Source organism: Corvus brachyrhynchos, unplaced genomic scaffold (genome assembly GCF_000691975.1).
Source record: "Corvus brachyrhynchos isolate BGI_N302 unplaced genomic scaffold, ASM69197v1 scaffold166, whole genome shotgun sequence".
In the NCBI taxonomy this organism is placed as follows: Eukaryota; Metazoa; Chordata; class Aves; order Passeriformes; family Corvidae; genus Corvus; species Corvus brachyrhynchos.
In genome coordinates, this window is record NW_008239671.1 from 501,937 (window position 1) to 522,351 (window position 20,415).

Here is a 20,415-nt window from a genome sequence, read left to right on the forward strand (position 1 = left end):
CCCCTCAGGGGAGGCCCCACCTGCGGAGCTGCTCCAGCTCCGCATCCCAACATCAGAGGGACCTGGAGCTGCTGGAGCAATTCCAGAGGAGGCCCCAGAGCTGCTCCAAGGGCCCCTTCTGCTCTGGAGCCAGGCTGGGAGAGCTGGGAATGTTCACCTGGAGAAGAGAAGGATCCAGGGAGAGCTCAGAGCCCCTTGCAGGGCCTAAAGGGGCTCCAGGAGAGCTGGAGAGAGGCTTGGGACAAGGGATGGAGGGACAAGTCTGGGCGTGATGGTTTTAAACTGAAAGAGGCTTGATTTAGACTAGATATAATGGAGAAGTTTTTTACCTGTGAGGGTGGTGAGGCCCTGGCACAGGGTGCCCAGAGAAGCTGTGGCTGCCCCTGGATCCCTGGAAGTATCCAAGGCCAGGCTGAATGGGGCTTGGAGTAACCTGGGATAGTGGAAGGTGTCCCTCCTCGTTGCAAGGGACTAAGATGACCTTTAAAGGTGCCTTCCAACTCCAGCTATTCTGTGATTCTGACTCCAGAACTGCGGGCAGAAATCAGGCTGTCGAAGATCTCCTATTGCCTGATAGAGCAGGTGGTACCAGAGTAAGGCGTAGTAACATGTTTCTGATCAATGCCAGTTTCCTTGTGGAATAAAGGTGAAGGCTCTGAGCCACCTCCATTTGACATTTCCATCTCCAGTGTAGCAATTGAGAACCAGAATCATCTGCAGGATGTTTCCCCTCTCTGGTTCTGAGTCATTAGAAGGTGACACAAACCGATGTGAGGGAGGCACCACCCTGACCTGGCTGCCGTGCCCAGAGAAGCTGTGGCTGCCCCTGGATCCCTGGAAGTATCCAAGGCCAGGCTGAATGGGGCTTGGAGTAACCTGGGATAGTGGAAGGTGTCCCTCCTCGTTGCAAGGGACTAAGATGACCTTTAAAGGTGCCTTCCAACTCCAACTATTCTGTGATTCTGCCTCCAGAACTGCGGGCAGAAATCAGGCTGTCGAAGATCTCCTATTGCCTGATAGAGCAGGTGGTACCAGAGTAAGGCGTAGTAACATGTTTCTGATCAATGCCAGTTTCCTTGTGGAATAAAGGTGAAGGCTCTGAGCCACCTCCATTTGACATTTCCATCTCCAGTGTAGCAATTGAGAACCAGAATCATCTGCAGGATGTTTCCCCTCTCTGGTTCTGAGTCATTAGAAGGTGACACAAACCGATGTGAGGGAGGCACCACCCTGACCTGGCTGCCATGATTTCCAGTTCACCCTTTCGCTGAGGGCATACACACGGAGCTCAGCATTTTCTTCATTATGGTCCATTCTAATAGTGCTAAAAACCATCATTTTTTCCATGTTAGAGCCAGATTGATTTATTTTCTGTGTAATTAGTATGAATGGTGTAAAGTCCAATGATGGGCAAAATAACTGATACTCTGGTAGCAGCACTGGGTTCAGGAACAGATAATTGGAGGTTTTCCATTCTTTCTGGATAGTTGGATATTGGTATAGACAGCTTTAGAGTAGCTGGAGTTCTCTAAATATCCCATCCAGCTGATAACTGGCAGTAGAGAAAAGTTTGTAACTGGCTGAGAAATAAACCCCTGAAATTAAAACTCAGGTTCACCTAAGCCTTGATGTCATACAGAGATAAAATAAAACAGTGGTTGAGGTCCAGATAAAAAATGGGTACATTAATGATAGAAACATGATTAAATTGGGATGCTGAGAAGTGAGAGATGCTGTTATTTTATTCCGTTTTTTTTAAACTCAAATTGTGCTTAATATGCTTGGCATTAGGCATAAAATGTTTTTGTTATATTGTGCTTTTTGTGCTTCCTGCAAGCAGGACTTGTCAGTTGTTCCGTGCAAAGTTTGCACGGTTTTTCTCTGAGATGTTAATAATTTATTTTTAATTCAGCTTCCAATCAGCTTGATTTATCTGGGTTTGCTTAATTTGTCTGGATTTGCCAAGTTCTGAGCTGCTCTCCATCTGTTTTGGTAGCTCTTTAAGAAATCCAACCTTCCTCCAAGCGATCGATTTCCTCCTGGATGGGGAACTGTGTCGTTCCGGTTCTCTGAACCCATTTTTCATTTCGGTTTCCTGCAGATACACTGATGTCATTGATGTTGTGCAAGCTCTGCAGACTCACCCTGACCCAGATGTGAAGTCTTCTTTCATCATTGGAGCAGTCAATACCTGTGTGGAGCCTCTGAGCTGCTACATGGAACACAGGTGTGCTTTGGAGTATTTCTTCAAGTTTGAAAATACAGATTTTTGATTCACTTTTATAATAGTTAGTGATATATAATGGTTAAAGGCTGCTGAACTGACTTAAGTCCCATAAAACTGCTTAATAATCCATCTTGGAGGAACTTGGAGGTGCTGTTAGGTTTATCAGCGTGGCACTTGGTTTCCACTGGATATATAATTGTATAGAATATCAATTAAAGTTCAGCTCCTAGAAGATTAAACAAAGATTGCTTAAATACAAATCCTCCTGCTAAGGAGTTTGTAACAATTGTACAGTCAGTTGTCCTCTGAATAATTCTCTTTCTTACAATCTTTTTGTAAGCCAGATTAAAAATTGAGACGTGCATCTCAGTTTGGGTTATTGATTCTGCCACTACTTTTAGATGTTAAAAAAGACTTTGCAGGTTTAAAATATGAAATTTAAGGGAAACAATCGCTTAAATGGGGAAGAGAATGACAAAGAACGGAAGCCAAAGCGTTGCAAGTGTTAAAATCTGATATCCTGGGTTACTGCAGAGTCAGGGTGGGGAGGAAATGGTCGCAGAGCCAAGTCACTGACCTTTCGAAATAGTGTGGTTTGGTTGCTGTTTCATAGTAAATGTGTGTGCTCCAGACTTCAACAAACATGGAAATAACTTCTTAGACCTATCTGTAAAATTGTAACCCTCCAATTTTTTAATTATGCCTTGCAGCTGATTTGATCAAAGTAAGTTCCAGCAGTTAGAGTTTTTGGAGTTGGTAGCACTGCTTCTGTTTGTGATCAAACCGTGCATCACAGCTTAGAGGTGAACTGCCCAAGCAGTTTCTAAAAGTGCATTCCTGAATTTTCCTGGCTGTTCTTAAACACTAACCAATGTGCTGCTTGTGCTTTGCAGTAGTCAATACATAGACCTTACCTTGCTGCTTCTTCTTATCTCCGTGACAAAGATTCCAAATACATAATAAAAACGACATAAAATATTGGTGAATTGGTGCTGGAGTGCTGTTCAAACTTGTTCTTTCCATAATTATAGGAAAGACAAGTTCCATTTCTGTTTTATTTTTAACTTACTAACGTGTTACTAGTCATGGTACTGAGTAGTGTTTCTAGCAGCAGCAGCAGCCTGCAGTCCTTTAATACTGTTTGTCTCCTGAAGTGCAGAAGCAATTGAAGGAAGAGGCTCAGCCTGTGCTGTAGATTATTTATGTTTTGCTTTGGAGTTTGTTCTGATAAGAATTTACCAAGTAGCCACATAGTGCCAGTGGCAAACCTTGCAGTTGGGAAGCTTTGGTGATTTCACTGTGAGAATGGAGAAGAGTGGATTTAATGTCTGGCTTGAAACTTGCACTCAAGAAAATCAAACCCCTTTCCTGCCTCAGAGTCCATCACTGTAGAGATCCAGCTCTTCCATGAGCATGGGATGAAACTTTTCCCCATTCTGAGTTAGGGTAGGGGAGAGGGAGTTGAAGGGAACAGGTAAAATGCTCTCTAGAGCTTTTGTGTCCATGATAAAGCTCATGGAAATAATGGTCACTTGTCTGACACAGCAGCAGAAATTGACATTCTGTACATCCAGTCTTTCTGTGGAAAGTTCCCACTCTGTGAAAGACACAATTCTTTAAGGCAAACTTTAAATTCCTATTGTTTATATAAGAATTAAAATGACATTGAAGCATTTCTGACTCCTTAGAACACAGAATAAATTGCATGGTGGGAATTAGCTCTTAAATCTGTTGGAGAATTAAAACCATCTGCAAAACTGATTTTTGGGGGAAAAGTGCTGAAGGACATAACTTGTGAGGATGTTGCAGTTATGTGGATTGAGGAAAAGAAGCATGAAAATGGTTTGGTTCGTGAGACTCTGTCAGCATCCAAGTGAATGTAAATGTTTTACTTAAATAATAATATCCATTCTTGATATGTGAACTTTTTGGTTTTTTAGGCTTCTTTTTCCCAAGTTCTTGGACCAGTGTTCACAAGGTATGTGTCACTTTTCTTGACTCGGAGCTCTACAGAACAATAACTGAGCCATGTGGCCAAATAAATACCTGTGTTTATTATTTTGTGCTCTTAATACACGTAGCCAAAGGGTCATGATAAACTCTTGGAGGTAAGAACAATCTCTGCCTACACTATCAAACATCACAGGCAGAGGATAGGATGGAAAATTCTGGAGCATGATCCATTTTGAAGTCCTCATCTGCAGGATTGGTTTCCTAAGACCTTGAGTTTAACTGCTCACCTTGAACTGTTGTAACTGGGAGTGAAATGGATTGGATTTGAGTTCTGCCCTCCTTTGGTGAGGTGTGAGGAAATGGAATTCTTTTCATTTCTGGTGTATTAGAAAGGGAAAAATGAGGGGGTGACCTTGTTCCCCAAGTCCTCCTCATAGTGTGGCCTGGAGGGTCATTGGCTGCATTGTCCTCCTTGTCAGGCTTGGAAATTAGAGCAGGTGTTGGCATAAGTGAGATATGATCCTTCCTCACCTGCCCTCAAATCCCTGCCCCATCTTTGCAAGTGTTCAAGGCCAGGTTGGATGTATTTCGTGTTCAGAGGAAAATCAGAGTAGGATGTTGTGCTCTTCTTGTGGCTGCTTAAACTCTGAGTGCTCTGCTTGGCTGCCAGAGTTGTGCCACCTCTTTTTCATGTGTGAAGGGAGCCCAAAAGAATGAAGTTGTGAGCAAGCTGGACAGAAAGTAGGTGCTGTTATATAGATCAGTATTTTATCTGGAGAAAAATGTTGGTGCTCTAAATTGGGAAACTTACCATGTGTACAGCCACGGGTTAATTTGAAGAGAGCAGGAGAATGTTAAGAATATAAAGAGTTATCAATAACTACAGAGAAGTTAGAAATGCAAAAATGCCTCTTTGTTTTATGAAAGAATAAATAAATACTCAAAGCTTTGGTTTTCTTAAAGTGAATTTGTACAGACCTTATTGGGTGAGAATTGGTCGTTGTTGAAGGAGAAACTGCTAAATGCCCGGGACAAGAGTAGCTAATTTTCTTACAGTCAAAATACTGCAAGAATTACAAATACTGGAGATTAGAGGAATGTTCTTCTGGCAGGGAATCATTTCTGCACATTGCAAAGTGTTGTCATCCAGTTTTCTGATACAGAATGTGAAATCAGATGGCCGAGAGGTCCCTTCGTGTAAAGAAATTGTTTCACATAAATAGGGGCAATTTTTGTTTCAAAGGTTCAGGAGGAGAAGTCTGCTTTGAAATGAGATGTGGCACACTTAAACTTTCCAGACAAATGCAGAATTGTGTCATGTGTGTAATAGAAAATTTACGTCTGCCTAATTCGTAGAATCACAGACTGGTTTGGGTTGGAAGGGACCTTAAAGACCTTTCAGTGCCACCCTCTCCACAGGCAGGGACATCTTCCACTGTCCCAGGGTGCTCCGAGCCCTGTCCAACCTGGCCTGGGACGCTTCCAGGGATGGGACAGCTACAGATTCTCTGGACAATTGAGAGGGAATTCATGATGGTTTCACACACCTGAGAATTCGTTTTTGGTGCAACAACAGCAAGATTTAATGAGACATTCACTTTAAAAGATACTGGTTCACGTTTTTGGAATGCTGTGCACCCCAACATTGTTGTTTGTGTTGCTGTGTCACCAGTGGGCCAAGACTGTGTTGTACTGGGCATTGTATAGATCTGAAAACAGAACCTTGTGGATATAAAAAAAGTCAAGTGCAGCCATAGGCAAGTAGGAATTAATTAGACTTTGGATCTGGACCTTCTCCCCACAACTGTCTTCCAGATATGGGGAGCAACTTGGGTTTGCCTTTTGCTGCTGCTTTCCAGGGCTCTTCTGTCACTGCCTTTCTCTCTAACAAAGGGGTCCCTGGGCATGTTATCAATGTGACATTTTCTAACATTTCTGTTGGGAGAGCCCCAAGACTCACAGAGACAGCTGGGGACTGGGGAGAGCTGACAAAGCCTTGAGCAGAGTGACCAACACGAGTATCCCGTGCATACTTGCTTAAACTTCTCCAAAAAATCCTGCCACCATCTCTGTGCTGTAATTTCCTTTTGTCTCTCTTTTCTTTTTGGTCTCTTTTTCCTTTCTTTTGTTCTTGCACAGAAGCTGTAAGATGATACCTTCCTAGTCTAGGGGCACCCTGGCATCCCTTGTGAAACAATTTCATATAGAATGCAAATTAGGACATCACCATTGTTAAAAATATGCCCATTGTAAGTTTAGGAGCAAAGAGGAGCCATTATTTTCATCAAGCGTGTGTATTTTTAATCCATCCCTCCTGTTCCTTTCCTGCTTCCATTGAACACGCTATTCCCCAGGCTGCAAGGGCTCTTTTCTTTAGAGGAGTGTCTAAATAAAGAATTGAACAAAACTGGGTGGTCTTCAAAATGCACCTCTTAGAAACAGAGATGGCAGTGATGGTTCAAATGGAAGAGGTCAAATTGGTTCATGCCTAAAGCTGTGTAGGCACCTTTCAGTTCTCAGGAAGTTCCTTTTCTGTTGGATTACGCTCCCTGTCCCTCAGCTCAAGGTCATGAACTGGTGCTTGCTCGCACAGGGCAATGTTTGTGTGGTACCAACACCTCCAGGATTTATACCTGGGTGTGAGCAGAGCCAGAGCTCGCAGGTTCCTGGGCTCTGAGCAGGCTTCTCCTGCTTCCAAGGTTGTGTGGGAGTTTCCAGTCAGGAATGACAGGTAGTGCCCTGGGCCAGGCACGAAGGGAGGGGAGATTGATGGAGAAGGAGCAGGGGTGGTGAGGAGGAGATGAGATGCAGAGGTGTGGGACTTGATAGGTACGCTTTTTCCTGAATCTTTTTTTAACTTAAGCTTTTCCAGCTTTATCTTTGACAATTACGGATACTTTCCCAGGCATGATGCTGGCAATTGTCACATGGAGTTGGTGGCATCTCTGTAGCACAACCACAGGGTGGTGGTGTGGGTGATTCAGGAATCCCAGAATGGTTTGGGTTGGAAGGGACCTCAAAGCTTGTCTCATTCCACCCTCCTGCCATGGGCAGGGACACCTTCCACTATCCCAGGCTGCTGCAAGCTCTGTCCAACCTGGCCTGGAACATTTCCAGGGATGGAATTATTAGCTTATTCATGGCATGATTATCTTATTCATGCTTTTAATTTCATGATTAATATCCCCAAATTTGATATCATTTCAAGCCTGCACGTGGCTTAAATTTCAAAGGGTGCTTGGTGTTCTCCTTCCCTTTTCCCTCTTCTCCAAAGAGCAGCTGTGTTTTGGAGAAGACATGGATGTTGCTGAAATTGGAGTGGAAACTTCTGTGCAAGGTTAAAAAAGAAGAGAAATACAATTATGGAGATTTGTGCTGTTAATAAAGTTCTGGCTTGGAAGGGTCAGTGCAAAGAGCAGTGACTGGGAGTGTGTGGTATGATGGAAGTGCCCCAGAAATATTTGGTGCAGGAATTTGTGTGTAGAGTAGCCTCTGCATGGATTTATGTGATTTAAGACTTGTGTAAAGACCAGGAATTACTTCAGGCAGCAGATCAGGTGTGATCAGTTGTTACATCTTTGCTTTAAATAGTTGGAGGCAGAGGAAATGCATCCTGGCTCAGTTGTTCATGGATATTGGAGTTTTTCTGTTCTTCCTTCCACTCTGCTTACAGTCACAGGAGAGTGTCAGAACAGGGCTGCATACCTTGAGCAAAGAAATAACATTTATTGTAAAATTAGAGAATTCTTTAGGTTGGAAAAGACCTCTAAGATCATCAAGTCCAGTCAGGAACCCAGCACCACTGCCCAGTTCCCCATGACACCGTGTCAAGAGCCACATCCACGTGTTTTTTGAATACTTCCAGGGATGGGGACTCCACCACTGCCCTGGGTGGCTGTGCCAGGACTTTACAACCCTTCCCATGAAGCAATGTTTCCTAATATCGCATCTAAACCTTCCTTGGCACAACTTGAGGCCGTTTCCTTTCCATTTGCTCTCCATCCCTCACACATTCAGGACAATACAGCCATCCTAGGGAGTCACTCAGTGCTGGCACTGCAATTTCTTTGAGGAACTGGGCTGAAACTCAGATCATGTAAAATTGGAAAGCAGGGATCCTATAACTGAAATTAATTGGATGATTTTCTGTTATCTTTTTGATGCCTCATGGGTTCAGTTTTGCTGTCTGAATACCCTTTTGAAGTCTTTTAAAGACAAAAAATAACTCTAGACCCTTCTCCTATTTTTGGAAGTGGCAACTGAGTGTCCAAAATAGTGATTTTTAGCTGTCTCTTATTGCATGTTGAATTTGCCAAGAGACTTTACAGTTTAGTGTTCTTTTTTTTTTTTGAAGCTAGTCCTGCTCAAATTGATTCTTGTATGGATTTATTATTTTAATTAATTGATTCTTTGGGTTGAGTCTAAATGGCTTCTGTTAGATGAAAGAAAGATTCCCTGCTTGGTTTTTTTTGTTGTAGTGTATTTTTTTTTTTTGTCTTTAATGAAAGAATGTAGTGAGAGGGAAGGAAAATAAGAGAAAAATGGTTGGAATATCACTGGATGGTTTATTAGTCACTGTTTACAGCCTGAGCTGTGTAAATTATCCCCTAATTTCCTTCTACAGGACTGGTGAGTAACGTGGTTTTCACAAGTCATGCCACAGAGCAGAGGCACCCACTCCTCGTGCAGCTGCAGAGCCTGATCCGAGCAGCAAATCCTGGAGTTTCCTTCATCCTGGCAGAAAATGGAATTGTAACGAGGTAACGTTAATCAGGATTTATCGCTTTTGGCACGTGGGCCACGAGCACTCAGAAACTTCTGTTCTCTTGCTTTTACTCTGGTGATTTATAGGAAGGAAATGCAGATTTTTCTTAATTGCTTCTTGTGCAAAGGGGATTTTCCCTTTACATTTATGGGCATATAAATATGGGGATTAGGAAATGTGTTTTGTTTGCAGAGTGTGATTTATGTTACTGTTACTGCCATACTAAAGGAAAAGTGCTCTTAATTTTACTGTCACTAGCACATTATGTTTTATGTCAGTAGATAGTGACCATTTTATTTAACTTAGAAAATTAAAAATCTTCATTTTTATCTCTTTACAGGAACGAGGATATTGAATTGATTCTCGCAGAAAGCAGTTTTTCAAATCCTCACATGATGAGAGCTCGATATTTAATGTACCCTGGCTGGCAAGTATCTAGACTGAGAAGTATTAAAACTATTTTTCTAATTAACTTGAAGATTAAAATGTTTCACTGACTTCATTTATATTTTTTTTTCCAAGACTACTCATTTGGAACAGGCAGCAGCTTTGTAAATCATTTTTAAGAGAGCTGATGATTATTCTTAGTGGATACACGATTGCTGCCCTTTTATGGGGGAAAAGGCTCCTTTCTGGCCACCACTTAAATCAATGGCAAGATTACTGTTGCTTTCCAGAAGAATAGGCAAGAACCCTCTGGGAATAAACTGGGAAGGATTGGGATGGGTGAGGTCAATAATGACTGGAGTAATTTCATCCTGACAGCTATTCAGCATTACTGGAATGAACTTGCTCTGTCAGTCTGGCCATTAGCAGAACAATTATTCATAAAACCCAGGAACCTCACTGACAGCCTTGGCACAGGCTGAGGCACAAACCCACGTGGCACCACACTTTCCACTGAACACCGAGACGTTTCTCCTGGCTCAGGGCTCTTCACACATCTTGTTGCAGTTACCTGTGCTGCACCTTTTTGGCAGAAATCTGAAGCTGTCAGCCTTCATAACTCCTGGCTGACCGGTCTCTGTGCTGGAAACATCATTTATTTATCATACCTTGCAATCCTCTATGGGTATACATCTCTTTATTCATAAATCTGCTTCTAAATTGGATGCAAGTAGCCAAGTAGAGCTGCTGGAGTAAACCAGCACAAGGCTTGGGATGTCAGAGCTGCTTGTGGATTGCATGGAGCCAAAGAGAGCAGGAAAAGAAAATATTTCAAACTTTTGGACAGCTGTTAATTTATTTGGTGATGGTATGCAAGAATTGTATCTGGGTAGTGTGGAAGAAAAAGAGCAGCAGGAAGAGCATCAAAAGCACCCAGGGAGATCTTATTGCAGCCTTCCAGTACCTACAGAGGGCTCATAAAAAAGGAGTAGAGTGAGTTTGTACATGGGTAGATGGTGACAGGACAAGGGAGAAGGGTTTTAAGCTAAAAGAAGAGAGATTTAGATTAGATATTAGGGAAAATTCCCTGTGAGGGTGGGGAGGCCCTGGCACAGGGTGCCTAGGGAAGCTGTGGCTGCCCCTGGATCCCTGGAAGTGTCCGAGGCCAGGTTGGACGGGGCTTGGAGCAGCCTGGGCTGGTGGAAGGTGTCCCTGCCCATGGCAGAGGGTGGGACTGGATGATCTTTAAGGTCATTTCAAACCCAGACCATTCCATGGTTCTATAAAAAGGAATCCTGAGTGCTTTGACCAACCTAATGCTGTTGGTAGCATTTTCATGGAGAAGAAAGCTCAATATTTTCCATCTTAAGAGCAAGGCTCAGCTGTGATGAAAGAACAGATGTTGTTTGTTGGATGAGAAGCACAAGCTCCTGTGATTTCTGTCCACTGAAGGTGTTTGTTTTTGTCTCCAGGTACGAGGGCACATATGGGGCTGGGCCTGTGTTCCCTCCCATGGTTCAGATCTGTGTGTGGTTCAGTCGCCCTCTGGAGAAAACACGATTCGTCACCAAGTGTAAAGGTACCAATGAACTTTGCCTGACTTGATGGAAATCCAAGTTTGGGATGCTGAGGGATAGAGGGGAAGGAAGGCACTGACGTAACACAATTATTTAATCACTGCTGAAGTGAACTTTTAATTGAAAACTCAGCTTTCCTTCCTAAAAGTACAGTAAATTCTGTTCCTTAGTGTCTGCTCTGGAGAATTGTCCCGTGCTTTTTGTTCAGATGAAAATCTAACTGAATTTTTGGTTTCTAGGACTGAGACAACTTCCTATGTTTGCTTTTTATTCTATGTTTAATTGTATTTGATAGTGTTGAAATACAGTTTTATAAGTGACCATCAGCTTCTGCTTTTTATGCCAAATAATTCTTTGTAGCTACTAGAAAACAGGCTCAGCTCTAGAGTAGATACATTATCAAGCCTCTCCTCTTTTCCTTAGCCAAGCAGTGTCAGAGAGGAGGATTTTCCTTTCCACACACACTGTAGGAGTTCCTTATGCCAAACACATGTTATTTCCCAAACCCCAGAGCAAAGAATGAGAAAATAAAGAAGTGTTACATAGTGGGACTCCAAGGGACATGGCAGCTTTTCGCTTGGAAGCACTGGGATGTGGATTAGAGATCAGTTGCACAGGTTTTACCAGAAGCTGCAGCAAGGAGGAGAAAAGTAAGTTGAGATAATCTGTTTGTCTTCTGTTTCAAACAGCAATTAAGTCATTGCTCAAGCCAAGTCCTTTTTCTGGAAACATCTATCACATCATGGGCAAAGTGAAGTTTTCAGGTAAGGGCAAATTACTCCTGAGGTGTTGTGATCACACTGCATGTTATGGGTATTCAAAAATTTATTTCTGTGCTGGATTCTGTCTGCACCAGTGTTGATGTTAGATTAGATTAGCAATTATCAGGCCCTTCTTTCTGTCTTCTCCTTGGTAGATGCTGATAAAGTCATTGAAGTCTGTCACAACACATCAGCAAATTCCCTAAGCCTGGTGCCTGTTCCGGAGGGGCCAACTCCTCCTGATTCCAGAAGTGATCCCAGAGACTGCAGCAGTCAACAGGAATACTTCCTTGTGTTCATTGGCTGCTCCCTGAAGGAAGAAGATATCAAAGATTGGCTCAGAGAAACTGCAAAACAGGTTTGTGGGCAGGTTTCCTTTTGTTCAGTGCTTGGCATTTCTTAACAACCAAAGGAAAAATCCAAGTGTTTCCATGAAGCATTTGGGTTTCTTCATCTCTTTTTTCTTCTTACCAAGGTATTGACATTCAAGGGTGCAAATGTATTTCAGAAAGGGGACCAAGAGTTTACAGATGTGTGTTGTAATCTCTGTATTGTTTTAGTGCTTGCTACAGTTTATTCATGGATTGATCTGCTCTTGAATGCTTGAGCAAATGGATTATGTCCAGGATAAACACAGGGTGATTTAGCTGAGCTGTGATTGCCAAGGGCTGAAGTGTGCTATGAAATAAATCTTGAAGTACCTGAACACTGGCAAAGCTGAAAATCTGTTTTGATTCACTGAATTAAACCTCCTTGGAAGTAATCCACTGAAATGGAGGGTAGAGTCCTGTTCATTTTGTCATCCTTAATTAATCAAGTGTACTTCTGCATGGCTGGTGTATCCATGCAGTAGGAGCTGGAGTAGGGAACACGGAATGTGGCTGTTGTAGGAAGCTCAGAAGGCACAGTTTGCACACAGGGACTGCCACAGCTGATGGATAGAATCATAGATCATAGAATCCTGGAATGGTTTGGGTTAGAAGGGACCTTAAATCCCATCCAGTACCACCCTCTGCCATGGGCAGGGACACCTTCCACTATCCCAGGCTGCTCCAAGCCCTGTCCAGCCTGGCCTTGGGCACTTCCAGGGATCCAGGGGCTGCCACAGCTTCTCTGGGAAACCTGTGCCAGTGGAACTTTTTGGAACATCTGTTAGTTGAAAATGCTCCAGATTACTTCTTTATAGTTTAGGATTTGTACAGTATCTCCAAGAATTTGTGTAGGAAGGGAAAAGTGTTTCCTGCAGACTGTGGCTGGAGCAGTTGCTAAGGTTCTAAAGTTTCTGAGGTTTTTGAGTTTCTGAGATGCTCAGCTTCTCATCTCCTGTTCCCCTGTATTAATTCAGGGAATTAATCCATTTTCTGTGCTGATTATCTCATGCTCTGTACTTACCACAGGGGTAATATATGGAGACAAATGCTTTTCCATGTAAAAAAGCTCTCTATGGAACACTACTTAAATTTTATGAAAACTTGGAACTTCAAATGCTTATCTCAAGTGTGAAGTGTTTCCTCTTTGAGCAATTCAAGACTATAAACACTTTTTGTACAGTCATGGCTAATTGAGGGTTTCAGATGGCTCTGAGAGTTACCACATGCTGCAGGAAAGAAAGGGATTACAGAATTTCTCAGACTCAAAATTAAGTTGTTTTGCTGTTCCTGTGCCAGTTTTCTTACAGGAAAGCTGTATTTAAATTGTCTTGTTTAAAATACTTAAGGAATTTTTAATTTCTAAGTGTTTTCTGTAAGATCCGTGAATTTTTACTTTTGTTTTCAGAACATAGTTGTGAGTGCCTTCACAGAATTGAATAACTTCAGAAAATAATTTTTGAAATACATGTTTCTATTTGGTGGTTTGGGTTGTTTGTTTTTTTTTTTAATTTGAATTTATTTTTAAACTAACTAAGGTATGGTATCACATTGTCACTCTGTAGTCACATAACTGGAGTCTCATTCTTCGTACAGAAACCTCAGAGGAAAGCCCTGAAAACCAGAGGAATGTTAACCCTTCAGGAAATAAAAAACATTCACGTGAGTAAAAGCAATAACTTAAACCCCTTTCTTTTGGCTGATTTCCCTTAAAATATCCATCTGGATGACAGAGCACCTGCCACACCTGCCACAACAAGTGTGCTGAGCACTGAATTATTGCAGCACTTACTGTCTTTAGAGGTACTTGGAGCACAGCTGAAGCTGTCCAGGAGGGATTTGAGATATAAATCTGATCTCAGAGCTCCAGGTTTGCTCTGGAAAGCAGGAGGTGTAAAATTGGACATCTTTGGTTGCTGTAATGGCCCTTCCATTTTCTTTTATCTGTTTAAGTTTGTAAGGATTGTCCCTACAGATGTTTAATTTAAATTCTTTCTTACTGCAGGTGAAACGCCACTTGGATCCACTTCCAGCTGGTTATTTCTACAATGGGACTCAATTTGTGAATTTTTTTGGTGACAAAATGGATTATCATCCATGTATCCTTTAAAATTGGGGGTTTGGGGGGAGGTTTTAAGTAGGGAACAAATTGCAGCTCTGAAATGTAAAGTGCCAAAGGAGATATGATAAAGAACCAGTTCCTTGCCAGCTAAAGCTTAGTGTTAAAACCCTTTCTGAGAGATAAGATCTCAGCAGCAGAATGGAACCAACAAAACAAACCCCAAACTGCCCATGAGCTCACACAGGGAATAATTTTTGGACCACAGCTTGTCAAAGAAATATTTTTCAAACCAAATAGTGCTGTAATAGCACTGAATGCCTGGGCACGACTGATAAAACTTCCAAATGAATGTAATTTTATGTGTGCACACACTCAAGTGGAAACAATCATATTTTTGTTCTTAGTATTGCCCTGGCACTTCTTGCCAAGGTTCCAGCATATTCCTGTTGTCCTTGCTCACCACCTGGGGACACAGGTTAGTGGTGGTTGTGGCAGTGCTGGATTAACAGCTGGACTTGATGATCTCACAGGGCTTTTCCAGCCTTAATCATTCGGTGATTCTCTCATTTTCATAACTTTCTGTTGCTTGTTTTCTTGGTTTGGTCACCAACTTCCAAATTAGTTTTATATTCCCGGTTTATTTTTCACCATAACCAAACTTGACAAAAATCCAGGTGGGTTCTGTGATGCTGCTTTGGAATAAGGACAGTTATTTTCTATGCCCTGTGGCATAGCTTTAAAATTTTAAACCAGAAAATTCCTCTCTGCAGGGTACGAAACCCAACAGCAAACTTGGACTTCAATATTCACTGGAGAAGTTATTGATGCCCCATGATCCCTGGAAGTGTCCAAGGCCAGGTTGGATGGGGCTTGGAGCAACTTGGAATAGTGGGAGGTGTCCCTGCTCCATGGCAGGGGGTGGAATGAGATAGATTTTAAGGTCCTTCCAACCCAAGCCATTCCAGGATTCTTCACTCCACCTCTCCCTTGGTGGTTTACAGTGAAAGCTGCAGGCCCTGCTTAACCCTTTCTGGGGGATTTGAATTTTGGGTGGAGTTTTAGACTTCTGCTTCAGCAGAACCGCTGTAAATGTGTTCACAGAGCCACAGAATAGGTTGGGCTGGAAGGGACCTTAAAGCTGATCTTGTTCCAACACCTTCCAGGGATGGGGAGTCCAAAAACTTCTTTGGGCAATCACCACCCTCAAAGGGAAGAATTTCTTCCTAAGATCTGATCCAACCCTGCTATGATTCTGCTGTTCTTACATCCATCCTCCTGGCTGGGAAATATCCCTTGTGCAGCTCCTTTATTCCTTGGGAGCACTGAGCTGTGGTAGCTCTGCCTGCAGGCTCCCAGAGGGTGATACATTGAATTTCTGCTTTCACTGGGCGTCCCAGGACTGGCACTTCCTTCAAACCTGGGTGTTCTTTTCTCCTAAATTCCATTTGTACAAATATTCTTCCTTCACCTTTCCCAACCAGTAATGGACCAGTTCATGAACGATTACTTGGAAGAAGCCAACAGGGAAATCGAGAAGTACAACAGAGAGCTGGAGGAGCAGGAGTACCACGATCTCTTTGAGCAGAAGACTTAAGCACGTGGGTCCTGGGTGGTTCTGTCCTTGTGTCAGGAACCAAAAATGTTGTTTTGTCCTTCTGGGTCACGAGAAATTGAGTGAAATGTCTGTTTTCAGCACTCCTTCCCAAACGAAGGGATCATTCCCCTAAGGTTGGCATTTAACACGGTAACTGCTTAGCTGTTTGTACTGTCAGGTTTGCTTCCACTTCACCTTAATTCCAGACTGTACAAAGCATCACCTGGAATTTCTGGCTTGTGGTGGAAACGTGGGAAGAAGAAGAAGGAGAAAAAGAAGCAAAACTGGATTTATTTCCTAAAAGGTTGGAATGTAATTGTGGAATTGGGCCGTGGTGCAGATATCAAACAATCCCTGGGCGTCCCTTGGAAATGGTTGCTGAACAGTGGGGGATTTCAGGATGTGGGATTGGGGGTGTTCCCAAAGCGAGAAATGGGGGAACATTTGACTTGGAAGAGTCCCCAATCCCACAGCTGTTTGGGTGTTCCCAAAGTGAGAAATTGGGGAACGTTACCTTGGAAGAGTCCCCAGTGCCACAGCTGTGTCAGCATATTCCCAAAGTGAGAAACGGGGGGATAATTAAAAAACTAGAAGAGTCCCTAATCCCAGAGCTGCTGGTGTGTTCCCAAAGCGAGAAATGGGGGAACAATGGGAAAAACTCTGAAGAGTCCCTAATCCCAGAGCTGCTGGTGTGTTCCCAAAGCGAGAAATGGGGGAACAATGGGAAAAACTCTGAAGAGTCCCTAATCCCAGAGCTGTTGGGATATTCCTGAAGCAAGAAATAGGGGAATAATGAAAAAATGTAGAAGAATCCCTAATCCCAGAGCTGTTGGTTGGGGTGTTCCCAAAGTGAGAAATGGGGGAACAATGGGGAAAATCCAAAAGAGTCCCTAATCCCACAGATTTTAGGTTGTCCTCAAAGTGAGAAAAGGGGGAACACTTCCTCAGAGACCTTAATCCCAGCGCTGTCATCGTGTTCCCAAAGCGAGAAATGGGGGAACAATGGGAAAAGCTCGGATGAGCACCTAATCCCACAGCTCTTGGAGTGGTCCCCAAGTGAGAAATGGGGGAACAATGGGAAAAACTCTGAAAAGTCCCATATCTCTCATATGTCGTGGTGTTCCCAGAGCAAGAAATGGGGAAATTACTAAAAAACTTAGAATCCCTGAATCTACAGCTGGTAGGGTGTTCCCAAAGCGAGAAATGGGGGAACAGTGGGAAAAGATCAGATGAGCACCTAATCCCACAGCTCTTGGGGTGTTCCCAAAGCGAGAAATGGGGGAACAATGGGAAAAGTTCAGAACTGAGTACCTCATCCCAGAGCTGTTGGGGTGTTCCCAAAGCAAGACATGGGGGAGTGATTCACAAACTTAGAATCCCTGAGTCTACAGCTGTTAGGATGTTCCCAAAGCAAGAAATGGGGGAACAGTGGGGAAAACTCTGAAGAATCCATAATCCCAGAGCTGTTGGCGTGTTCCCAAAGCGAGAAATGGGGGAACACTTTCTCAGAGTCCCTAATCCCAGAGCTGTCAGGGTGTTCTCAAAGCAAGAAGTGGGATAACAGTAGGAAAAGGTCAGATGGGCACCTCGTCCCAGAGCTGTTGGGATGTTCCCAGAGCGAGAAATGGGGGAACAATGAGAGAAACTCGGATGAGCACCTAATCCCACAGCTGCTAGGGCATTCCCAAAGTGAAAAATGTGGAAACAGTGGGAAAAATTCAGATGAGTCCCTAATCCCACAGCTGTCAGGATGTTCCCAAAACGAGAAATGGGGGAACAATGGGAAGAACTCATTCTGAGTCCCTAATCCCAGAGCTGTTGGGTGTGTTCCCGAAGCGAGAAATGGGGGAACGCTTTCTCAGAGTCTCTAATCCCACAGTTTCTAGGACGTTCCCAAAGTGAAAATTTTGGAAACAGCGGGAAAAACTCAGAAGAGTCCCTAATCCCAGAGCTGTCAGGATGTTCCCAAAGTGAGGGATGAGGGAACACTCCCACCCCCACATTTGCCAGGGGCACAGCCCATCTGAAAACCTCAGCACAGTTTGAGTCTGCACTTGAAATTCTGACTTTTTTTAGAAGAAAAGATATTTATACGTTTCAGGGTGAAATCAGTGGAGAAATCTTATTTTCTTCCCGGTGCTGTCATTGAGATTCTGGAAAATATTTCCTGACTGGCTGCAATGTGCACCTTGCTGTTGCTTAGATTATCCCTGGAGGATTCCTATTGAAATCCTAAAAAACTAAGCAAGGCAAGGGAAGGGGGAGATTCTTCAGCTGAAGAATTCCCTTTCCATGAAGATGAGTGATTTCCAAAGGTAAAAAACAGCAAATGATGTTACTTGAAAGAGGCAGGAACTTGTTTGTGGAGCTTCCAGAAGAGTTTGCACACTGGAACATTTCACTGTGCTGATGAGAAATCAGCTTTTAAGTACTTGCAACAGAATTTTTATAGTTCCTGAATGATAGAACAGGAATGCTGGCAGCCTGTCCTGACTTAATTCAGTGTAATTTAAGAGGAGACTTTATAAATCACTGACTGAAGGGTTATAAAGTACCTTAGCAGCTACCTACAGGTAATTTTTGGAGTTTATTTGAATAAGCAGATTATTGTAGCATGCATGTGTTCAGAATTGAGGTGAGAACAGCCCAGCAGCAATTCTTTGTTTTCATATTCCTTTGCCTTAGGGACAGCTCAGTCTTTTAATGCAACTGCAGCTTTTCTTTCTGACCAGATGTTTGTGATACAGCAAAGAAATGGAATGAAAAATCTCTTGCAGGACACTTAAAATACTTCAAATGTGTCTGCACAGCCTCATCCCGTGGCAGGAAAATGAGATTTAACCCCTGCCATCAAACCTGAGGCTAAATTAGAGTTTATGCTTTACTTAAGAGATGTATTTTTTACCTTTGGAATATGAAATGAGTGAAATTTCAACGACCTGAAGTACATTTTAGGTGGTTTTGGTCTTCATTGCTGGGTGCTTGTGCTGTGGGTGTTCCACAGTGCAGAGGTGGAATTCCAGGTGCTGCAGGCTGGGATAGAAATATTGGTAAGGTTTCATTCCTTGCTTTCCTCCTAGATTTCAAAAGCTGAGTTGAAGACTTCAATATCTTATTTTATGTTGTTTTTTTTTTTTTTGCACACCACGAGACTTTATATAAAAAAAACCCCTACTTGTATCCTGTTAGAGGCCAGTAAAAGCCAGCAATTAGTTTGTGTTTTTAGGCTTTCCTGGGGTATTCCCTGGATCACAAGTGTGGAGCATCCTGATAAAGCTCGTGAGTTTTATCTATGCATGGCTAAATCTTAGTCTTAATATCCTGTAGTGCCTGTAGAGCAAAGGTAGCTAGCAGTGGGTTTGGGGGGGCTGGCAGGGGTTTACAACTAAGTCCAGTTGGTTGCATGAAATTATTTCACAGCCCAGAATTTTTAGGAGTCCCCGAAATTCTGGTGGTAGCACTGCAATAAAAAGGGGCATTAGGAAACTGAAATCCCAATTCTAATTGCTTTGCCAATTAACTCAGTGTAAACCCAGCTTTTCCAGTCCCAGTTGTCTCATCTGCAAAGCCATATTTCTAGAGTTAGTGGGATGTGATGTGGGAAGAAATTCCAGTGGTTGGGACAGCAGGCACGTGGTGGAGGCTTTGTCTCAACTTGTGAGTCGATAAAAGAGTAGATTTAAGTGCAATTGATTGAAAATAGATGAAGATGCTGTAGCTGATTTTTGCTCTGCTGAACTCTTTTTAAGAACTCCAATTTGTGCAGCTCTCAGATCAATATGGATGGGGCTGATGCAGCTGGAATTCCCAAGCCCTGTGAACAAAAAAAAAGGAAATAATTGGTGTGTGACTGTGCAAATTGAGCTGTTCCTTAAAAACTGGAGCAGAAGAGCTCGGAACAAAGGCCTAGAACCCTCCTCTCCTGTGCTGCATGTGCTCTATGGTCTTAGCTGTGTATTACAAAGACCTTTCACCAGACTGGTACTGGCTCAATTCATGTATTTTGGTATTGAAAGAAATTGATTACCTCAATTTTTATTGTTTATTTTTTGAACTGTGACTTTCAAGCAGAAAAAGAAAAAGAAAAAATACTGAAATAGTGAAACTGTGACAATGGTATCCTTGAAATGTAGTAGTGCCTTGCAGATGACACCATTTATTCCCCAAAATAAATGGATGTCGGGGGTTGCACCCCCCTTTTTTTTAAAGGAAAAAAGAAAAACAAACAGTTTTGGTGAAAGGACTTAAAACTTTAACCTAGTGACAAATATTAGCACAAATGATTAAACTGTTGAAAAGAAAACTCTTTGAGGACTGAAATATGTAAATGCCTGATGCTGCTGCTGTTGAAGAGCAGTTGCTGATTTTTTGGGAGTCAATTCTAACGATCAGCAGTGCTTTTTGATGGTTTTTTTGTTTTTTTTTTTTTTTTTAAGAAGAGTGTAACTTTTGTACTCTGGTCAGAGCTGTTTGTACTGTATGGAACCCCCATCCCAGGGGATTTGCTGTCCTCACTCCTTGGAAGTCAAGGTGAGGACGGAGCTACTCCGAAGGATCGAGGTTTGAACGTTTTACTGCTACTGTATAATTAAAAAACAACAACAACAACAACAAAAAAGCACCATTTCTAACCCACTGATGTTTGGATACAGCTAAAGTGCCATTACACTGTTCCTTTTCTTTTTTACTGTACTTGGAAAATTTGTGTCCAGGCATTCCTT

The 20,415-nt window shown here is 42.7% G+C and overlaps 1 protein-coding gene across 1 annotated transcript in view; it reads left to right on the plus strand.

The window, feature by feature from the left end:
* CUNH20orf194 (chromosome unknown C20orf194 homolog) overlaps positions 1–20,311 on the plus strand; it is a 62,796-nt gene extending 42,485 nt beyond the window's left edge. The window contains exons 28-37 of the mRNA XM_017742391.1: positions 2,102–2,227; positions 4,168–4,205; positions 8,805–8,940; positions 9,286–9,372; positions 10,805–10,911; positions 11,599–11,673; positions 11,826–12,028; positions 13,635–13,700; positions 14,044–14,137; positions 15,582–20,311. Coding sequence (XP_017597880.1) covers positions 2,102–2,227; positions 4,168–4,205; positions 8,805–8,940; positions 9,286–9,372; positions 10,805–10,911; positions 11,599–11,673; positions 11,826–12,028; positions 13,635–13,700; positions 14,044–14,137; positions 15,582–15,694 — 1,045 coding nt within the window. The 3' untranslated portion in view covers positions 15,695–20,311. The remainder of the gene's footprint in view (positions 1–2,101; positions 2,228–4,167; positions 4,206–8,804; positions 8,941–9,285; positions 9,373–10,804; positions 10,912–11,598; positions 11,674–11,825; positions 12,029–13,634; positions 13,701–14,043; positions 14,138–15,581) is intronic.
* The last annotated feature ends 104 nt before the right edge of the window (positions 20,312–20,415 follow it).